The sequence below is a fragment of the Fusarium odoratissimum genome, assembly GCF_000260195.1.
Source record: "Fusarium odoratissimum NRRL 54006 unplaced genomic scaffold supercont1.55, whole genome shotgun sequence".
Classification (NCBI taxonomy): Eukaryota; Fungi; Ascomycota; class Sordariomycetes; order Hypocreales; family Nectriaceae; genus Fusarium; species Fusarium odoratissimum.
Window position 1 is genome coordinate 1 of NW_022158735.1, and position 21,427 is coordinate 21,427.

The 21,427-nt window shown below is 47.9% G+C and overlaps 6 protein-coding genes across 11 annotated transcripts; 2 read left to right on the forward strand and 4 right to left on the reverse strand.

Moving 5' to 3' along the window:
* The first annotated feature begins 1,071 nt into the window (after positions 1 to 1,071).
* Positions 1,072 to 2,745, forward strand: FOIG_15587 (uncharacterized protein). 4 transcript variants are annotated; one of them, XM_031216964.1, is made up of 6 exons: positions 1,072 to 1,266; positions 1,346 to 1,532; positions 1,585 to 1,724; positions 1,782 to 2,138; positions 2,188 to 2,192; positions 2,244 to 2,745. In XM_031216964.1, the coding sequence occupies exons 1-6, from the start codon at positions 1,174 to 1,176 to the stop codon at positions 2,464 to 2,466; spliced, it is 1,005 nt and encodes a 334-aa protein (XP_031053268.1). In that variant the 5' UTR covers positions 1,072 to 1,173; the 3' UTR covers positions 2,467 to 2,745. The 4 variants fall into 4 exon arrangements, with proteins under 4 accessions (XP_031053268.1, XP_031053269.1, XP_031053271.1 ...); XM_031216965.1 differs by having other exon boundaries at positions 1,072 to 1,532; XM_031216967.1 differs by having other exon boundaries at positions 1,346 to 1,724.
* Positions 2,746 to 3,520: 775 nt separating this feature from the next.
* On the reverse strand, positions 3,521 to 8,515 carry FOIG_15588 (uncharacterized protein; the record flags this gene model as incomplete). Its single annotated transcript, XM_031216968.1, has 4 exons — positions 3,521 to 7,343; positions 7,400 to 8,120; positions 8,185 to 8,448; positions 8,500 to 8,515. 4 exons carry the CDS (start codon positions 8,513 to 8,515, stop codon positions 3,521 to 3,523), a joined length of 4,824 nt encoding a protein of 1,607 aa, XP_031053272.1.
* A 201-nt stretch (positions 8,516 to 8,716) lies between these two features.
* Positions 8,717 to 11,928, forward strand: FOIG_15589 (uncharacterized protein). Its single transcript, XM_031216969.1, has 4 exons — positions 8,717 to 9,775; positions 9,834 to 10,802; positions 10,857 to 11,223; positions 11,284 to 11,928. Exons 1-4 carry the CDS (start codon positions 8,922 to 8,924, stop codon positions 11,899 to 11,901), a joined length of 2,808 nt encoding a protein of 935 aa, XP_031053273.1. The 5' UTR covers positions 8,717 to 8,921; the 3' UTR covers positions 11,902 to 11,928.
* Positions 11,819 to 12,947, reverse strand: FOIG_15590 (uncharacterized protein). The gene has a single exon (XM_031216970.1). It carries the CDS (start codon positions 12,828 to 12,830, stop codon positions 11,961 to 11,963), a length of 870 nt encoding a protein of 289 aa, XP_031053274.1. The 5' UTR covers positions 12,831 to 12,947; the 3' UTR covers positions 11,819 to 11,960.
* Positions 12,948 to 13,191: 244 nt separating this feature from the next.
* On the reverse strand, positions 13,192 to 14,868 carry FOIG_15591 (uncharacterized protein). Of its 3 annotated transcripts, none has more exons than XM_031216971.1 (4): positions 14,755 to 14,868; positions 14,434 to 14,698; positions 13,598 to 14,381; positions 13,192 to 13,550 (listed from the first exon to the last, which is right to left on the reverse strand). In XM_031216971.1, the coding sequence occupies exons 1-4, from the start codon at positions 14,817 to 14,819 to the stop codon at positions 13,249 to 13,251; spliced, it is 1,416 nt and encodes a 471-aa protein (XP_031053275.1). In that variant the 5' UTR covers positions 14,820 to 14,868; the 3' UTR covers positions 13,192 to 13,248. The 3 variants fall into 3 exon arrangements, with proteins under 3 accessions (XP_031053275.1, XP_031053276.1, XP_031053277.1); XM_031216972.1 differs by having other exon boundaries at positions 13,212 to 13,550; positions 14,751 to 14,868; XM_031216973.1 differs by having other exon boundaries at positions 13,243 to 14,381; positions 14,755 to 14,848.
* Positions 14,869 to 15,181: 313 nt separating this feature from the next.
* FOIG_15592 (uncharacterized protein) lies at positions 15,182 to 20,209 on the reverse strand (the record flags this gene model as incomplete). The annotated part of the gene is made up of 3 exons (XM_031216974.1): positions 15,182 to 18,914; positions 18,960 to 19,259; positions 19,308 to 20,209. The coding sequence occupies 3 exons, from the start codon at positions 20,207 to 20,209 to the stop codon at positions 15,200 to 15,202; spliced, it is 4,917 nt and encodes a 1,638-aa protein (XP_031053278.1). The 3' UTR covers positions 15,182 to 15,199.
* Positions 20,210 to 21,427: the final 1,218 nt, after the last annotated feature.

Here is a 21,427-nt window from a genome sequence, read left to right on the forward strand (position 1 = left end):
AACAGAACACAACATGAATACACCAATTCACATCAATGAACCGAATACACGTAATGTCTGACAGTTGCTGCTAAGCATATCAACCAAACACGGACTAATTAGAGGGCCCCGCCGTTGGGTAAAGAAATGGCGCCTATTGCGTCGACTTGATGGCAATAAACTAAGCCTTATCTCTAAGCCGGGGGCCGAAAATACCTATCGCGAAGCGCATACCCCGAAATTCAGTGGACACTAGGCGATAGCATCTCAGACTGAGACGCGTTTGTCGCGCAGTTCACGACACGCAGAAGGTAGACCCGCTCTCAGCTTTCGGTAAACCTTTTTTTATAACATTCTTTGATAGGAAAATCGCCAGGAGCAGGGCTTACTAGATCTGTGTGACATGATAATCCAGATTGGAGCGATTGATGTCAGACAGGGCCAATAAGGCCAGAATATAGAGCCTGCTCTACCGACTGCACAATGCCTTGAGGATCGATTCTCTACGTCTCTAGTAGTAGCTCGTTCATAATTACAATACCTCTCGATTATTGAACCGTCACATACGCATCCAGATCAAGTCATTTGCTCAATACTGTCAATGGAGTTTAGGTGCTCCTCAGTTTCTGTTGCCTTCATAACGCACACAGCTTCCATTCTCGTCTTATGTGCGAACAATAGCCTCCAGGTAGCTGTAACTCACTTCGGCACGCTGGGATCAATATTTTTCCTAGTCAACTATTTAGTTCATTTGCCTGTGAATGCCCATAATACAGGGGCAGCGCACACTTGTTTAGTCCGGGATTTCGCAGTATCGGAGTGGGTCCGCATCCATGAGCACAACGAAGTATCAAACAGCCTCACTGAACTGTCATCATGCACAGCTGAAAGTCGGGCCCGAACCGTGCTCCCGCTGGGCGAATTAACGGCAATTTGTATCCGCTGCGTCATGTTGCGCTATAAAGGCTTGTATGTCACAGACTGGGACCCGCGGGACCCGGAATTGACGGCCCCTTGGCAAAGCACCGATATTGACTACATAGAGCGGAATAAAAAAGCGTCTAGCAATAAATAGCCTAAGTTACCGCACTTCTCGAAGTCCTTGCATATTCAACAGCGGTTTCGAAGCACCCGGCGATATAAAACATCACCCCTCCGAACCTAATCTGAGACCTATAGCCGCCATATTTCATCATGTTCGAGAAACTCAGTCTCCGAATTCCGTACCCTCCACCACAAGAAGGATTTTGGGGACAGCCAACTTCCACTTTAAACTGGTGCGAGGAAGTGAGTTGTTCCCATTATCTCTGATCTTCGGCGTTGCCGCAATTCTTTCATCCATCAGTTCATAGCTAATACACACCAGGACTATGTCATCAGCCATTACGCTGCGGAAATCACCAACACTTTGACCAACCTGTTATTCATGGCGCTTGGCGTTCAGGGAGTGCGGACTTGCCTCAAGTACAAACATGACACGGTATTTGTCATCGCATACCTGGGCTATTTGCTAGTAGGCTGCGGTAGTTTTGCTTTCCACGCTACTTTGTCATGTATCGTATTCCCTCTCCTCAAAGCTATGCAAGCTCGCTGACAAGTACCTAGATCCAATGCAGCTCGTAGACGAGCTTTCCATGATCTATACAACATCCATCCTCTGTTATGCAATCTTCACACACGACAGGTCTCGCTTGTTCTCGATACTCCTCGGGATCGGACTCGTTGTGCTATCCATTTCAATTACAGTCCGTACTTCGAATCTTTTCAGTGTGGTATATCAATAACCTGACTCCTCCTCTCAGGCATATTACCACTACATTCAAGACCCTTCATTCCACCAAAACACCTTTAGCATCCTTTTTCTTGCCACAGTGTTCCGAAGTCTGTACACGATGAAAGCAATTTTGCGTCCCACGTTGAGCAACACGTACGCAAACAAGTCCCGCAGGACTTCGCTCTCAGACAAGGAAGCGCTATATTGCCCTGTTCGAATTGATCAGGCTATAATTCGTGAGATGCGATGGATTGTGGCCATGGGGTTCATCACCTGTGCAGCAGGTATTGCCGCCTGGACACTTGACAACTTACGCTGCGGTGATTTTGTCAAGTGGAGACATCGAGTGGGACTGCCATGGGGTATACTCCTCGAAGGCCATGGGGTACGTAAGACTTCATGATTCTCGCATTCAAACAGCTAACAAGTTATAGTGGTGGTATGTCATTGCACTGATATAGTGTATGAGTCTTTTACTAATGATATCTAGGCACCTGATGACTGGGCTGGGAGTGAACTACTTTATCACCTGGGGTATTTGGCTTAGGCATTGTTTGAACGGCATGCAAGAACAATACATCTTGCATTGGCCACATAAGCTATTTTCCCTCCCAGTTGTCGTTCCCTCGACCGAACACGCACGATACCTAAAGCTACAGCATGTAAAGAATGATGCCTTGGGGGTTACTGGCTTGGAGAAAAAGCAGCTGTAATCGCTTATGATGAACTCTGTCCGCCATTTCGCCAAGATTGATCTAACTGTTTCTGGGCTCTAGAGTACCTATTCAACGGAAGAAGCAGTTGGATATTGGCATAGCATGAGCTTCAGCCTCATGACTAAGAGTCACGGAGGCACAAATCTAACACATATCCAGATTATCACGGTTTATGTTGCCAAGCCTAGACATAGCATTCAATGGTGGCCTGTCGAGCGCGACAGAATGTCAAGATTTCTAGGCATCTGAAGCGAAGATTAAAGTCAGGACCCTACTCTTGTCTATGGCAAGGTTGCACCTTGAAGGAATTTGTCTCATGAGCCTTAATAATGAGGGCTGGATTTTGATATGTATACCTTATAGGTCTCAATTCTTAGCTTCAAACGATTTTCATATCCGTGGTCGAAGCATCAGCAAATAGACCTAAATTCTCATTGCAATCTTTAGAGATGTTCAGATATCTAAAGAATCCTGGTATATCTGGCGCGGTGCTCAAGTCGAGGGCATAAGACCAGCATTTCGCATCTGGGTCTTTTAGTGCCGAGACGCGAACACCACCCAGGAACATAGCTTTTGGCCTCCTGATCTAGCAGTCGTATCATGCAGACCGTCTTACTCTTCCGACGCTGTCATGGCCGGGTTAATGTTGGTATTGTCGCATTTCTTATCTTGGACTTTTGGTCGTATATGGGGTTCAAAACCACATATTCGCTGAATGATCCCCTCTGGGTTTTCTCGCGTGCTGAACATCCACAATGCAATGATACCACCAGGCTCAAACCCACTCACAGGAAAGCCCGCATACCCTCTGACAACTGGACTGCGAAGAGTTACAAACCCACTATTTACCTCACCCACTGGATTATTTTCAGATGGTCAATATTCTGTGCCCAAGGTACTCTAAGTGTGCTGTGACTGTTAAGGGGTTGGTAGGATTATGATAGTTGATCGGACCCCGGAGTAAAGGCTAAGACTAAGAAAGTGCTATAGGGTACTTGGAGATATGTATTTTTCTAATATTAATAGTCTTATTAACATACTTCTCTAACATTCATGGCCCCAAATGAATAAATGAAGCCCAGCTCAATTCTCTTTCATCATCATCATCATCATCATCATCATCATCAATACGCATGATGTCACGATGGGTAAGCCCAGTCCAGGGCCTTATTCTCTCAGCAATCCACCGATCCCTACATTGTCGGGTCGCATCATGAAGACATAATGCAACAGTATCATCCGAAAATTCTCTGTTCGCCCAAGCTCCATAAAATAAACCTGAAATCTCAGCGCAGAGCTCGTCATCGACTAGACCCAACGTTCCTATGGCGTGACGGAAACCTCCCGTGTGGAGAGCGCCAGCTGCATGAAGACATTCGTTAGCAAATGCTATTTCAAACGATCTCGATCTGCCACAGCCGGAGAGATAAGCAAGATATGGAGGATGAAGCCGCGGTGTGGCGTCTAGAATATCCTTCGCTGTGATTGAGCCATTCGCGAGCAAAAGCTGGCTCTTGAATGGATCTCCCCTACTGCCGCCGAACAAGCCTGCAAAGTGAAAGAGGGTGCAGCTCGCCAAGGCTTGTAAAACGCCCTCTTTCAGGTTTGGCTGGGATACTTCGAGCCCTTGAGACCGGCAAATATCGTCCAAAGTGGAGATTTCTTTGTAAGCACCCAGACTGTCTCCGGTTCTAACGAGAAGTGCCCTTGCGCCGTCAAGCATTGCTACAGGTCTTTCTCGAGCTAAATTCAAGGCCTTGATAGATGTACTGTAAGAGCAGACAGCACAATCTGAAATTGAAATTGATTCCGATCTTCGCCTTGTGTAGTCTCCTGCCGCATGGATTGGCAAATTGGTTAAAGGGCCGGTAGGAATTAACCACAGACGAGGGCGATTGTTGGATGGAGCAGGTGATAGGCCAAGATGGACCAAAACAGGCTTGGCAATCGTTTCCCAAATCCATAATGAGGTTGCTACTGTGAATCTGCTGCGCAAATCCGATTTATCCAAAAATTGACCGTAATCGAGATCAGGTAGGCTTACAACCTCAATCGTGTCTTGATAGATGATAATGGCGTCGAACCGAATGTAACTCGTGGTCAAAACAACAACAGGTCCTTTGGTCCCGGCTTGTAACATTCTTGTCTCATCCTCATGATTTAGCCAGTTGGAAAAGCCTGGTTCTTTTCGAATTTCGGTCAGTATTCTCTCACACTCGATGCTTGCTTGGTGGCGTCTCCGGGACTGTGCTTTCCAGGGCGAATTGCCAATGAAGCCTGCCGGGGGAACAATTATCGGCTTTCCGAGGTCTTTTCGGATAGAAAGAAGCTCATCTAGCTTCGAAGGATGCGCTTGACGTAAGCGCTCAAAGTCGTCCAGGTAATAGCCACCAGAATTAGCATCTAGCCAGCGGCTGTCCTCCAGGAAGGAAAGAACTTCAAAGGGGGCCCGCCCTGCATTCAGTGCTGCAGCGACGCCATCAGATGTAATCCATCCTGTTGTCTGAAGAATGCGATGTTTGTCAATTTGCTCGAGCTCTGCAAATGGTAGATGGGCAAGGCAACCAATGGTCGTTTTCGCAACCTTAAAAGCACCATCCCAATTTTGAAATTTAAAGTTTGCCTCGAAGAGCTTTTGGCCAGCCTGCAAGCGAGATTGCAATGAAGAATATCCATGGTTGAGAGCCCGTTCATACAAGTCAAGTGATTCACGCTGCTGTTGATGGTCGCCCAGATGGTCGGCCAGTTCCAATGTCGCATCTGCCAGGAGGCATAAATACGTAGCCTTGTTTACGTCAGTATCTGGCAAGAGTTTGACTGCTTCACTGCTGTTGAGAATGGTATCTCTTAGATCCTCGCTTGACATGGTTCTGAAGAATCGTTCGAAGATCCTGGTCGCAAGATTGTGACAGTAAACGTGGTAGCTAGAATGCTCGACAAGGGTGAGTGCTTTCGCAGTAGTGGAAAGATAGATAGCTTCCTCTAGCAATTCCAATTCACCAAATATTTTGAACCTATCGCCAAGGCGAGCCGCGAGGTATGCCATGCGATCTGCGGCATCAATGTCGTTTTCGGGCGTTGAAGCTACAACGTTTCGTGCAACCTGGATGCTTTCTTCGAGAGCGTCTGTTGCACCGGTCGTATTGTATAGCTCCCCCAACATGACCCCTAGGCTGTTCAGACGTCTCAGGTAGGCGGGATCGCGTTCAGCAACAAGGTCGATTGATCGTCTCATAAGTTGCATGGCTTCGTCCAATTCCTCTTGAGATCCTGACATTGCAAACTTCTTGTCAAGCCCAACTGATAAAGTTGCCAAGTACTCGCTATACTCAATGTCTTCCTCGGTCACGTAGTGTAATGCTAGGCGTAGCTCATATATCGCCTCATCAATAGTCTTTTCAATACCGGTTCTCCAATAGTCCAAAGTCAATAGTTGTCCTAGATGATTACGGTATCTTGCTTGTCTGTCACTGTCTTCCGGAACCAGTCCGATGGCTTGCCGCGCAATTTGGACAGCATACACCAGGTCTTCATCCATGCCGGTCTCAGAATATCGCCACCGATATAGGTTACTGAGATGAATATAATGGTCCAGCTGCTGGTGAGTGTCATTGTTCGTTGCGACCACTCTTCCTGTGATCTCAATAGCCCTGTCAAGGTTCATTCCGTGGCGCTCTATTTTATACTTTTCGATCAGGTGAGCAGAGAGATCTGCCAGGTTTTGCCATCTAACGGAATGCTCCGACGGGATTGTTTCTGCTGCCCTCTGAAATGCCTCAATGGCCTGATTAAGATCATCTACCTCCTTGGATTCACGGAATATTTCCGATTGTAGAAGACCGATCTCCCTCCACCGATACCCATTTTCAACACGCTCGTCATGGGCTTTTGTGAGGTCCTGCCGTAGGCCCCTGACAGACTTCCTACAGGACTCAATTCGAGAGAGCTCTTTTTGCTTATTGCTGAAATGCTGAAGGATGGCGTCTTCTTCTGCGGGACCATCCGCTAAAAGATCAAGGCCGCCCCACTGACCTTCTTCGTAGGGTGACAGGACATTTTCAGCTGCCTCCTCATTCAACCTCATCTGTTCCAGCTGAACTCGTTCTGGGTCAGAAATGTACACCAACGCTGGCTCCTCGCCGGACCAAGTGTCTAACTCTGGGCCGTCTTTCAAGGAGGAAATGGATCCCGTTGCAGGATCATTCGAGCCATGCGGGCCAGTGAGAGATTCTTCGTCTGTATCATGACCTATAGTTTCCATGAGGCGCAGCGACATAACGAGCAAGTATTGCAAGTGGGCCGCGATGTGTATTTCCAATGCGAAAAGAGCGGAGGAATCATGGTCTGGGTCATCGCCAGTATCAACTTCAGAAGCTGCCTTGACGTCGTCTGCAAACCTGACGCGAGAGTCTACACGTTTCTGATTCTTCTTGCTACTTTGAACCCTTTTTGACGGCTCTGGTGGAGTCCCGCCGGATTTCGAAGATGATGTTTGTTTCGCCCCAAGACTGTTTTCAACCTCGAAGAAGCATAATGGACAAGATGAAGGCGACATGGTGTCGATAAGTGATGATTGGTGTTCTAGATACTTTGTGAGCTTATTGTCGGATAACCGCTTCTTGGAATGATGTATCACTAGCATGTGCTGGTCAAGGTCGTTCTTAGATGAGAAGGCGTACGGAATGCTCTCGCCGTCCTCAACGTGATCGTGGCAAACCCACATCATCTCGCCATAGAGAGTCTGAGGCCAGGCCATAGAGTGTTTCGATCGCATATGCTCAAGCCACTGTTTCCTAGAAGAGAAGCTAGGACGAGACTCCCCACACGTTTCAGAAAGACATGGAAATGGCTTGAGATCACGCTTGTAGTGAAGCCTTGATTCATAAGTGTTATTAGCACATCATCATTCTGCAACCGACTGTTAACTTACCGTCCGATATTTGACCATCGATTGTTCCTCACAACAGATCGATCTAGAAGCTCATTACACCATTCGCATTGGACCTCAGCTTCACCAGCCTCGAATTTTGGTGGTTTAGGCTCATACAAGTGACCATCGCTTTCATAAACAGACAAGGTTCTTTTCGACCGAGAGCTCTTAATATGCTCATTGTTAAAGCGCTGACGTAGGAGTCCAGTGTCGAGAGACGAAAGTGGCTTCTGTTGCAAGTTTGGGTTTTCCTCTTGTGTCTTCTTCTGAACATAGTCAAACTCTACAGTTTTTGATCTTGAAATAACCGAGGTCTGTCCAGTGGCTTCCTCCTCAATCTTCGGCCTCATAGGAGCTTCGCCACCTTGAGCTTGCTTCAAAGACTTGGAGCTGGATTTGTCGTTTATATAGGCACTGTACTCTAGCCTTGCGTACCTGTCAGTGAGCGTGTTGCAGATGTGCTCTCGTAGACTTTCAGGCGCGTTTGGGTACAGTGTTTCAAGAGATGTCAAAATGAGCTCTTCGAGATCTTCCAGGCTTCGATTCATAGTTGCGAAATTTCGAGCCAAGGTGAGTGCATACGACCTGGATGATTGCCTGATAGTTATTGCAAGTTTATTCAGACTTTTCAACGAGTCTTTGATGCCAGCCAGAGCCGCTCTTGCCTCTGATTCTAAATCCTGCGGACGCTCGGATTTCGTGTTTGAGAGGAAATCGAACACTAAAAGATCTCAGTTGGCCACAATTCGATACGCATCAATGTGTATTCGGAGAAGGCTACAGACCGATGAACAGATTCTGTCGTAATAACTCTAATAGTCGGATCATGATATCTTGGATGGATTCATGCCTTCGGAGCCGGTAGTCGAGGGATGAGCCAGGTTCGCTAAAGAAACATAAAAATGATGTTAAGGCACTAAATGCATCACGATACACGATTGTCTGAGAAATGATTTCTCGCTGATTCACGGAACTAGTCTTGATGATTTGTTCGAACAGCTCATTGCAGTCTGTAGCCAAGAACCGCATAGGCTGATCAGGTTCTGCTTCTATGTTAGTTAGTGCCAAAGCCAGAGGAATGGTCACCAGCAGATGCTCACCTTCGTCCTCGGCCATTCTTTTCTAAATGCCACTCTTTGGAATCGGCTTTCAACTATGGTTGTAATTTTAACATGAATAGATACACCAAAGAGATTTATGAGAGAATTATCATGCATGAAACCCCGCATCTCACAGCCTGATGCAAGTTCACGTGAGCAGGGCCGCTGTTTGTTGGGTGCCTAAGCCTCAGAGCCTCGTTTTGCAAATTCTGTCATCATTCTCTGTCACCATTCGCTATCTCGCGGTCTACGGCTAGAACGCTTAGCCTTTGAAGACCTTTCGAGTGAGTGTTTTGTTGAACATTCATTACCTGCAGTGTGACGTGACTAGGGCGCTTATCGACCCAGCCCCGATGATCTGACCGAAAGGCCGCCGCCATTTGCTGTCATCTCGGAACCTTGACTATCAACCCGTCTTGAGCATGGCAACCCTAACGAGAAGCGACCAATCCCATGGTTCCTATGTTAAGCTGGAGCCTGGAATAACGATCACTTACCCTGCTCTATCAACAGAGTGGACGGTCCTTCAAGCGTTTCGATTGCACCATCAGCGGCTTGAACGTAAGACTAAGTACCAGCCGTTAAGAAGGTCCCTCCAAGGTATCAGTACCATCAAATGGCAAAACGACCTTGCTTTGTTTGACACCCATCTCCGCCACATTTTGACCAGGGGCGACTTAGACACGATTGTCAAGCATAAGCTCAAAGAACAAGAACAAATTGCTCAATCACAGCTTGTGTCAATTTGTACCTTGCTCAACCGTTTGACAAATTCACAGCTTTTGTTGGGACTCTTTGAAGATGCAAACTTCAACGAGCAAGACAGTCCTTATCCGAGACTCTTGTTGCTGGCTCAAATTCTCAACGATACTGAGTGGAGTTTTGACTTGACAACAGGACAGAGACGGGTCCTTTTTGTTCTGGACTCAGAACAGGACGCATATGAGGCAAGCAATATCGTTCGGACTTTCGATGAATTTTTCTCTCAAGTCATGCTACCCATGCGTGTTGAGAAAGTTCAACAGCCGACTTCGGAAGCATGTGAGTCTCGTCTCGGGTTAAGAGACCGAGCTGTCAAAGGGCTTGAATACTTGTTCCTTCGTGTCCCGCAGGGCCAGTCTCAAGTTTGCCAGGGTCATAGGATCCTAATTAAGTTGCCCGATTGGGATACCATTGACAGACCCCCAGAACCGGAAACAGCGTTGGAACTTTTCTTTTCAACCTGTGCCAGTTCAAAAGAGTGGCATCAGGCATGGTGTGCAGTTCGACCAACAGCGTATAACCCACCTTTACTCTACCTTATATTAGCATCGTCGACTAACAATAGCGCACAGGGAAAGCGATGATGAGTATGTCTGCGATTTTTGTGACGATCTGAGAGACGCGAAGACGAGTGGGAATGTCTTTCGATTTATTGCTAGGGACAACAACTTGTTCATATCATCAAACGATGATAACCAACAACGCGCTCGGCCAAACTGCCATCCTACCAGGTCACTGTATGATCTTATAGAGAATCAGAGCTTCTGTGAATCACGGAACATCAACCCGTTCATGCCTCCGATAAAAACACAGCGTTTCAACGAAAAGAAGAGACGGGCCCTCGCTTCACGACTTGCATTGAGCCTATCGCTATTCCTCAACTCAGATTATGTTTTGAATGCATCCGAGGCGACTACTGTCTTTTTTGTTCTCGAGAATGGCCGGTGCGAGTTGGATCTAGTGTACGCTACTTCAGCTGCCAATAATCACAACCAGAACACAGCATTCAACGAGTCAATGTCTTTATACAACAACCTTGCCAGGATACTTCTAGAGATAGAGTACGGGTTTTCGTTGAAAAGTTTAGAACTCGAAAATATGAAGACTTGGGTGAACAATAGACTAATATTAGGCTATGAGGAGTCGGGCAGCGAGGACGATATTAACATCAAAGATACCGAGGCGAGGATTTCGTATTTAACAGCGGTTCGAGACCTCTTGAACTTTAAAAAAACATACAGAAAAGGGTCCCGTCGGTTCAAGGGCATTCTTTTTGACATTGGGGCCATCGCTAGTGAGGTAATCTTCTCGGATGTTGCGGAGCGGCTTCGAAGTTGCATCGAGCCAACACAACTGCGAGTTTCAGGGCTTGAAAGCTCTAAAGAAGAGCTCCTAACTCCTACCGAGGATAATGACAGCATGCGGACGATGAAAGAGAGAAAGGTTGTTATGAGATCAACCGTGCGGACAATGGCATTCAAGAATCGGGCAACACCATTTCAGCTGTTTGACGACAAAGACGAGTTTGAAGAGGACAAAGGGCAGGTTTACAAAAGCCTTACTTCCAAGATTCGCAGCGCTGACTACATGTTTAGGCTAGCTGCGAAAGCTGACTTCTTCTTCACTCAACTGAAGCAGTTTCACAAGAGCTGCGAAGAGCGAGCTACCTTTATGCAGTCCATTTCACGGTTTTCACCCAAGCCTGTTCGCATCGCTGTGCTTGATACCGGCATCAATAAGACTAGTGGTGCCATAAGAGGAGGATTAAGAACACACCGCATCCAACATCAGAATTGTCGCAGTTGGGTGGGCAATGACTCTAATGACGTTCACGACCATGACGGCCATGGAACAAGAATTGCGGAGCTCATCCTTCGAGCTGCCCCCGAGGCTGACATTTACATTTGTAAAGTTTTTAACGGCCGCAGTCTTCTTCCAGATGAGGTCGAAGGCATCGCAAAAGTTCGTGGTTGGAATACGTTTCTACCCTACAAGTCTTTATCTGGCTGACGTGATTCTTAGGCTATCACCTACGCGGTTGATGTTTGGGACGTTGATATCATCTCAATGTCCTTCGGGCTTACCTCTGACAGCCTGATAAACGATACTAAACTCAAAGTTGCATATAGAGATATCGACACAGCAATCGAAAACGCCAAGTCTACGATCTTTTTGGCTGCAGCTGCAAATCATGGTAGCCACGGCCCCAGAACATTTCCTGCAAATCATGACTCTGTGATCTGCATCCATGCTTCAGACGGAAATGGAAAGGATGGAGGGATCAGCCCAGATCCCGAATCTACAGACGATAACTTCATGATTTTAGGTATAGCACTTGAGCTTGGAGATGGACGGAAATCGGGAACAAGTTATGCTGCACCTATGGCAGCTTCCATGGCTGCACACATCATATACACTGCGGAAAACCTTTTGGATCTGACTGATACTGCGAAATATCGGTTAAGAACTGGACGTGGGATGCGAGAGATGTTTCGCCTGATGTGCGGGCGTAACTGTACTGGGGGATACCGCTTTCTCGCGCCATGGGTCGAACTTTGGACAAAGGATTGGCACCTTGATCATGACAGGATCAAGTTCATTGAGACTAGGATTCTAACTACAGAGGTGTTTAAATTCTAGTTATCGTGATAAATACAGCCTCCACATGTACAAATTCCGGTCCAATTGAGTAAGTTCCGTCAAGGCAAAGCCCAGTTCGATGGTTCAATTCCCAGATCATCAGTCTCATTTGCAAATACCTTCCCAGCGGGAGGCTTTTCACCGTCATCGACCAGGAAATCTTCAACAAATCTTGCACCTGAAACAGGGCTGACCTTGTCTTGAGCCCCTCCATTATCCAAGGCCACACCAGCAACCTTGTCTAATGTTTTCCTTACACCCTTCTCCCACCAGATCTTACGAACGCGTATACCTAGAACGAAAGGTGTAGAGCCATCGAAACCCATAGCAGAAGTATCCTCACTCGTGTAACCCCCGGTGCCACCAGCTGACACCATGCCCTGGGGGTCTGAAGCTCCTATCTCGGCTTTGACATTCTTGGTCTTACTCTCGACCCGAGATAGCTTTGCTCCGATCGCAACCTTCAAGCCTGTCACCATATACACCGGAAACTTCTTCTGTGTAACGGTGACGAAGCTGGCCACATCCGGAAGCTCCAAGCTTTTTGCCATGTATTCTTCAGTTGGGCTGAAGTATCGGGTTTGGATTTCTTCAACGGTCAGGTTTTCATCATCCGTTCGCTTGTTCAGAAAGTTGAAAGTGCCACCAAGCCCTTGGAGGCTGAAGATTTTGGCCCAGATGCTTGCTTCCACGGATCTTAGTTCCTTCAGAGTTCGCGTAAAGCCAGTCTTCGAATCAGGCCCATTTCGGGGGAAAATTTGTACTGCTGGGATTTCTATGGCGGCATTGAGGTTAAGTGGATGAGCTACCCCATCGACATCGAGGCTTTCAAGAACCGAGCCGAGGGTCAGATGACCATCAGGCGGGGGTGCAATAGAAAAGTCGGGACAGAGATGATAAGAGGGTTTTGGGCTAGTGCTGCTGACCATGTTGATTGGCTTGGTAAAAGGCGGCGTTCTATCTAGATACGTCTTGCTGAGGTCCTAATAAGATTTGCGATAACTTTACTCTCTTGCTGGGCTAGTTGTTTGGGGGAGGAGAAAGAGAGTAGCTTTGCTTACTATCATTATGCATGACCCCTCTTTTCTAGCACAAGCCATGACCCTGTTTGTAAATATGATGCTTATAAGTACCTTGCAGGTTAGTTAAAAGAATATATAAACTTGAGTAATTCATAGGCTTAAACAGGTTTAACCGACTTGAACGTAAATTGGTAAATATAAAAGACATATTCGTGTTATGTCCTCTTATTGCTGTTTGCTTGTGAGAATTATAGCTAGTATTGAGGTTATTTAATTTTATATAGAATAGGACTAAAAGATCTTTAATTATTAGACTGCCTCTTAATTAAATATAATTAGCCTCTGTGTTATTGATAGCATCGCCATTCTTTATCCGATCATCCCACCACTTGTGAATATCTGGGGCTCCTGACACCAACATCTTGATGTCTCCATCGATCAGAAACCTGTCTAGGGCACTATCTTCAAAGTTGTCCATGTTATCCATTCGCAACGCACGAAGAGAATAGCTTCGACAGAATGCCACCAAATTCGGTGCTAAAACTGAATGCGGTTTCGTGATGAGATGAGGTAGCCTTTCCATAAACCCTGTTCCTCTTCTACCCTCCATGGCCGAGATAGACTCTGCTGCAAATAATCAGACTTCGCCCCGAAACAGGAAGAATGATACTTACCTAGTCCAAAACGAATAAGCTCACGCTCTGTTTCCAGAATGCGATAATTCGAAAATATCGAATTGACTGTTTCCATCTTGCGTGCGATGATGTGCAGGTAATACACCAACAGTTCAAAAGGGTAAGAGTTCTCAATCCAAATATCCCAAAAGTTCCCACCGTGAGCCATCTCAACGGACGAGACCATGTCATTCCATATAGGCTTTTCGATGATCCACTGGAGAGATTCCAGCAACCAAAGCTGATCACCAAAAGAATTAATAGACCGCCCCAGAGTGGCTGCTGCTTTGCTCATCAAAAACTTCTCGCGGTCTTGAAAAGACATTCTGGATCGCCAGACGATGGGGTTCCGCATATGCCCCTCAAAGATGTCTCTGATTTCGCCAGGCGCAACGAATATCGCCTCGGAATCAAGCCACATTGCGAAGTCGTAGTCAAAATGATCCGCCGCAGACATCTTTTTGAGCGATTGATAAGCGTATTTATCAAACTTTTTCAACAAAGCGCTGGTGTCTTCGGGGGTAAGGTCCGTTCGGAGTCTGGCTGGGAGGATGTCGTATAGGTTCACGATACTGAAACTGGGATTCTTTCCAGGAACGTTGTCCTTTGGGGTTTTCCACCGACTGAATGTTTGGTTGCAGGGTTCGAGGGTCGAAAGTAGCTGGGTAAGGCCTTCGACTTCGGCAGTGTTGGATACGATGATGTGCCAGTCCACTTTGTCATGATCGACGCATAGACACTTGACGGATTGGAAATAGTGAAGGACTTGGGGGAAATGTCCATCCTTGATATAATCTTAGATTCGTGACCAGAATAATGCAAAAAGAGGGCCTTACAAAGGTTGGTAGCAATACGGCGAGGCGCTTGGTTTCTATGGGCTGTACCTCGCTGAAGTTGGGGTGTTCAGGTTTGTAATTGGCGAGCCTGTCGGTGTATCGACTACTCTCAGCTGGCTGCGGCGGCCATGATGGTGGGTCTGATGGAACCCATGAATTCTGAATATTGTTTGGTCGAAACGGGAGGTGAGGCGATGTGTGTAGCGCAAAGAAGACGACGGTAGAAAAGGTCAAAACTGAGATGCCGATTAGAATATTTTTGAGCCTGCGTATTAAATTAGCACTCTCCCAAAGGATTGCCGAAATGTGTAGCTAACTTGCCAAGAGAGATAGTTGGGCTTGACAAAGAGCTGCTCATATGAATATGACATCTTCACCGAGAGCATCTTCTATTTATACCATTTGAACAAAAGAGTGTCTTTTTATTTGGAGAAAGTGCCTCTTCATGGAGAAATGGAAACGCGCCTCTAAATCCTATGAATCACATGATAAAGTCTAGACCCAGTTGGAATGTTTTATCTGCAAAACCTCGAACAACATACCAGCTCGCAGCTAGCTGAGCGACTAGTAAAGCTTGTTCTGTTTCGCTTGTTTATTAGGTCTAGCGAGGTACATCGCGGGATGAAAGCAGCAGCTGTCAGGCGGACCAAATAGAACTAAGCCAAAATTGATTCACTGGAATGAAGACCTTCTATTTCTACCGAACCAAACGCCATTACAAGGAATTCTATATGATATGTCACCCAATCACTCCTACACATGTAAATCAAATCCGTTTCCCGCTGAACTCCTCCGCCGGCCAACCCTGCATCGTCCTTCTCTCCTCGACAACATCGCCACCCATGATAAGCGTATGTTCCAGCAAACAGCTATCACTCTTCATCTGCGCACCACTCAAAAGTCGACTTCCTGTTCGGAGCACACATCTATCGCCAATCTCAACCCTGTTCAAGTCGAACTTCCCTCGCGTGTTGATGTGTGCGACGACACTGGCATCGTCAACGACAACGCGATCGCCAAGGGTGATAAGATCAGGTTCCGTGAACATGAGGCTTGGGGTGCCGTTGACGAAGAGTGCGCAGTCTTTGCCGATTTTGGCACCCATGAGATTGAAGTAGATCACCATCCAGTGAGTCCCGGTAAGGAGATTGAGGATACCATTGCCTTTGTAGCAGTGTCGGCGCAGGCGCTCAATGCCGAGGAAGATCTGCCAGCGCTGGCAGTATGGAGACTTGTCCCAATCGTAGTTACCAGCCGTGCGACGACTCATCAATAGCCACTTGGACCCAATGATGATTGCTAGCGCAAGAACGGATTGAAATGTGGAGAGGACGGCGATGCCAGCCAACATGGTCAGGAAGATCGCGACAAGGTCGAACCAGACGTTCATGCCACGGGGAAAGGAGCTTCGGAACATGATACCCACGAACTGAATGGATGAGACACTGGGAACATCCCAATAAACAGCGGTGAAGACTGTGAAGAAGGCAGAGTAGCAGAAGATGGCGAAGGGGCCGAGGACATGGTACGGTGCTAGCTTTAGATAGAAAGCTCGACCGAATGGAGAGAGATGCTGTGCCCAGTCTCCTTTGCCGTCACTGCCCTCGGTATCGCTTCCAGATGTGATGCTGGGCTGGGTGTCAGGACGTTCCTTCTCGTCGTTGAACTTCTTGTCGTTGGTGAGGGTATCCTCCGACTGCATGTTGCGGATGTGAGATCGAGAGACCTTGGTGTCCTTACCGGTTGACAAGCAGACTGCATCGCCTGCCTTGGAGCCAACATAGGTACCATCAGAGGCATAGCTTCCGTTCCTTCTCGTCACGGCGCCAGAACCCATAGTGGTCCGTTCACCAACTGTGACACCGGGGAGAAGACAAACGCGATCAGCGATCATGGCACGGTCTTGGATGGTGACTTTCTCGGACCCGATCCCATCAGAAGTGACGAGGTGTGAACGCGAGCCGAAGACTACATCGTTGCCAACGTCGATGAGATGATAGTCACCAATGCTAGGACCAGTACCGGGCCAGTAGACGCGCTCACCAATCTTGGCCCCAAGCATTCTAAACGCGATGGACGTAGCCTCATAATGCTGTCCAAACAAAGAAGTCATCCGGTGAAGCTTCCCCTCAGGCAACAGCGTCTTGATCAAGTTCGCTCTCCAGATATCCACCGTGTTTTGCGAGTCGGCTTTGAGCTTTCCAAAGATGCAGTCTAGTACAGACTTGACCAAGATGACGAACCCGAAGAGAAAGAATGGACCGAATAGGCATCCAAGAGCAAGCGCGAGGTAATGGTAGGCGATTCGGTTAGGCTGAGTGAACCAGTCCACGCTGCTTCTCAATGGAGCATTGTGGTTAACCGTTTGACCCTGTGTAGTGACCATGCCTACAAGACCGGCCATCCAAGGGACTGCAGAGAGGAACAGACCAATGAGCTTAAGGGGCATGGTGAAAAGCAGGTTCAACGCCCAGTGAGGCTTGGGCTTCTCGCTTGGAAGCTGGTCTCTATACTCTTCACTTGCGTCCTGCATCTCCCAGTTGGATGAGTTGAAGCCTAGGCATGTATCAGGCGGCATGTTGGTACCAGGCGCAACGATAGAAGACATCCCGACAGAGCAGTTGCTTCCAATGGTGATGCGGCCAAGATACATCGACGTATTCCCCTCAGCAGCAAAAGGTCGACAGATGCATTTCGTGAGATTACAATCATCACCAACCTCAATCAAATCCCACTCCCCAAGCGCCGCGCCCTCAAGCTTGACATTCCTGCCAATCTTGGCCCCCATAAGCCGACAGTAAATCCGCTCCGTCATCTCATTCGCATCAAAGAAGCCCTTGCCGCAGATCGCGACGATCTTTTGCACAAGCCACCATCTGGTATGATACATTCCCCACATGGGATACAGCCCTTCGCGATAGCGGCCGATGATGAGCCACTTGCAGATGATGCCGACAATGGGTGATACGAAGCCCATGATGATGCGGGCGATGAGCATGGAGACGGTGAGGTTGAGGAAGCGGCCGGGGAGGGAGTGGTTGGTGGGGAGTTTTTGAGAGTGGGCGAGGGTTACGAAGAAGATTGTCCATTGGACGGCGCGGCGGAGGGGATAGAAGATCACGAGGGGGAAGAGTTGGAGGATCATAAGGAAGGGGTTGGTGGAACTGCAAGTCTCGGTACATCCGACGATAGCACTGGGCTGGTCAGATTCATCGGTCTTGCTATGGAGCATCTTGTCGATGTGTGCAGCGATGGAGGTAACGGTGCCGCCATTGAAGACAGCAGTGATGGGGAGGCTGATGCTGAACTCGGCACGGAGCGTCGATAAAAGGCGACCAGCGCGAAGTGAGTCACCACCGAGACTGAAGAAGTCTGCGTCGCGGGCAATGTCTGCGGGTGGAATGGATAGGACTTCGGCAAAGGCTTTGGTGACGAGTCCTTCTGTGCTGGCGGCTAGTTCATTCATGGAAGCCATTTGAAGTTGCTCAAGTTCTGCGCAGAGTACTTCGACGTCGATGTTCCCAGATGAGTCCTTCTGGAATGGTCGAGGCATGATGTGAATCTCGGTAGGGATCATGTAGTTGTCGATTATTGATGCCAATTGATGCCTAATGTTGCTGACATTATCAGAGTCAATAGCACCTTCAGCCTTAGGCGCAAGGATGGCTTCTGGTGACCCGTCGTGAGTGCTGGGAAGGCAAAAGATGTCGAGGTCTAGAACGATGGTCTGGATATGAGTCGCAAGCTTGGTGTAGTCAACAGAGCAAGGTGAGCACTGAACAGACTCTGACAAAGGTGTATCAGTTGGAGGACAAACTGCATCCCAATGCCTACCCATATAAGGTGTATCATCAGAAACAGAAGGGATTCCCAGCCGTTGACCAAGTTTGATACGTAGTACCTTGTTGTTGTTCTTCGGAAGATCGCTCATATACGTGATCAGGACAGGCCACTTCGCCTGCTGAAGAGAAGACTTCAACGCGCCGTGAAGAGTCCTCAGATCAACACGCGGAACATTGGGAGGTGTGACGAGGACAATGGCGACGACTTCTTGTAGAACATCATGCGATGCTGAGAACGCCAAAGCCTGTGAGACCCTTCCGTAAATGGGCGAGTCACTCGATCTTGAAGCCGTCATGATGGCATTCTCAACCTCAAATGGAGATATCAGCTCTCCACCACGGTTGATGACCTCTTTACTCCTACCAGTGATGTAAAGATATCCATCATCGTCCATGTATCCAAGATCGCCAGTATCGAACCAGCCATGCTGGTTGAAGGGTGACTTGTCATATGTACCATCGGGCTTGAGATAGCCGGGGAAGGCAGGCTCGCCGCGAACGCAGATGCGACCGACTGTACCGTTTGTAACGTTCTGTTCGGACCAGTCGAGGATGGTGAGTTCGGGGCCGGTGCTGATACCTGATGTACCTTCACGATCGAGACGATAGTCTAGTGGAGGTGTAGAAATGGGCATGCACCTGTGCCTGTTAGTATATGTGACACTGGGGGTGTAAGTGGCTTACTCTGTCATTCCATAGCTCGGTAAGACGACACAGTTGAACGTGTCCCTCAGCTGATACGCCAAAGACGGTAGCAACCCACCCGCAGCGTTACAAGCCAACCGGATCCGACTCTTCCGCAGAGCTTCAGGTCTCACAGTTGCTTCTGCGATAATGATAGAGTGCATCGATGGTGAAGCGTAGTACCATGTTGGTTGAATGGTCTCAGCCACGTCCCAAAACAAATTGGCATCGAAGGAGGGACAGCAGACCGTCGAGCCGCCGGAGAATATCGGTGCAAAGATGTTACGAACTAAACCTCCTCTGTCTAATGTCAGCTGGGGCTATGGGTAGGATGCTGAAGTGGCTTACACGTGGTAGAGGGGCATCATATTCAGACAGATGTCGGTGGCTGTGAGGCCCCATGATTCGATGACGAAAGCGACGCCGGCGACGATGGAGTTGACTGTTAGTGGTACTACCTTCTTGGTACCCGATGTTCCACTCGTGAAGAGGATCAGGCCGATATCATCAGCCTTGTTAGCGACTCGTTGTGTACTGCCAGTGGGGACTGCTTCTCCATCGACTGTCCTTAGCGAAATGCCTTCATCTCGAGTCCAGTCCATGATGAAGATCTGGATATTGTTATCTGATACCCAACGGGCATCGAGTTGGAGTTTCTCGTACTCATCCTTAGTTGTGAGGATAAAGTCCGCTCGCGCTTGTAGAATGTCTGCTCGAAATTGTTCCGCTCCAGCAGCGGGGTTGATTGGCGATGCGGTGTAGTAAGTCGTGACAGCGATGCATGTTGCTGCTAGTAAGGGACCATTAGGCAACGCGATAGAGACAACAGGTTTCTTATCTGATGCATCAGCGGGAAGTTGGAAGTTGTCAACGAACTGCCGTAGTTCGCGATGGGTGATGACATCCTCATCTGTGGGGGCTCGTAGGGCTGGCTTGTCATCGCAGCCAATGAACTGTGCAAAGGATGTATACGAGCTCTTGACTAGCGCTGAAGTTTGCTCAATTAGGGAAGAGAGCTCGTGGTTTCTGTTTGTCTTGGCATCTTCTGAGAGTTGTGTGTAGAGTCGCGTGTAAGTCTTGATGAGTTGGAAGACTGGCCATGAACCAGGTAACTCCTCAAGGAGATGACATAAAGTGTAGAGGGAGGAGATGGAATGTTGTTGGGATGTAAGAATGGCAGCCAAGAGATCAGCTCTGTCTGGATTCAGAGCTACAAGTGATCGAAACTGTTGACTCTGCTTGACCGCCATTGGCGGCAGGTCGCACAGCTCCCGCAACAAACACGGCACACTCATATCTCGATGAACAAAGCGATAAAAACAAAATAGCGATGATCCTTTGACTCAGAGTAATGAAGATCTGATAATCATATCCATCACAGCGCTCAAAGCATCTCTATATAACAAGTTCAACTCTCATCACAGCCCTTCCACTTTTTTCCCAATTTCGTCTCGCCGATAGATCATCAGGCAGAATATGAAGTCTAATCTGCAATGGCATGGCCAAAGATCATCAAACCTGAAATCAAATCACAAAGGTCCTACCGCCGGTCCACTTCATCCCACTTAGACTATTGGCGCCCCGATTTACGACAAGGGATTCTCCTGTAGATCCGATTTGATCTTCACGGCATTTCCTCTTGGGCTCCATACTGACGGGCTGGGTGAGAGCTGAATGGGTGAAGTGCCCGGCATTGCCACGGGTTAATCACTACTGACAAGTTCCACGAGTGCCGGCGCTTGGTGTAGACTAAGCTGTTACTAACAAGGCGGAGTGACATATTATTTTCCTTGGTGGCCGTGCAGAAGCGGTTCGTGCGCTGATGTCACAGAAGAATTACGACGACGAATAATTCTAGTTCTACTTGACTCGCGAAAAGTCCATAAGTTGAGGCTATGACCCTTTATGTTTATCCACCGATTGAGTTTACGTCAATGTAACAGGTCGAACCGTAAATGCTCCCTGTTCATCTATTTCCCGATTGGTTGGGGTGATGTAACCTGGGCTTTGAGCCGCATGGTGCAGGGATTTACGACCCCGGTCTCGGAGGGAAACACGTAAGCTCACGCTTCTGAGCCTTGACGATATCATATTGATAAGTGAGCGAGTTCCAAAAGGTCAGGGGATTACTAAGATCTTTGTGAAGATCGGTAGTTGGACACGAGGTAGGCTTGGGTCATGAGTCAGGCAGGGTTGAAGATTTCAGCGGCCGACTGGCGCAGCGGTTGGATGCAAGGCATTCTACGATGCAGGTGATCATACTTGAGTTGCTAATTGGCATCTTTGGTGGAAAGAAATATTCCTATGCTCTGTATAAGAGCCACTGCCCAGCTGAGATGCGTAATTCACCACGCATCACGACATCTGTTCCAGCTTGGATATTCCATCAATCAAGCGAATCATCAAGCGTATCCCTGTAACATACAAGCTTGTCCAAAATAACAATATAATTAAGGATAATCTCAGTA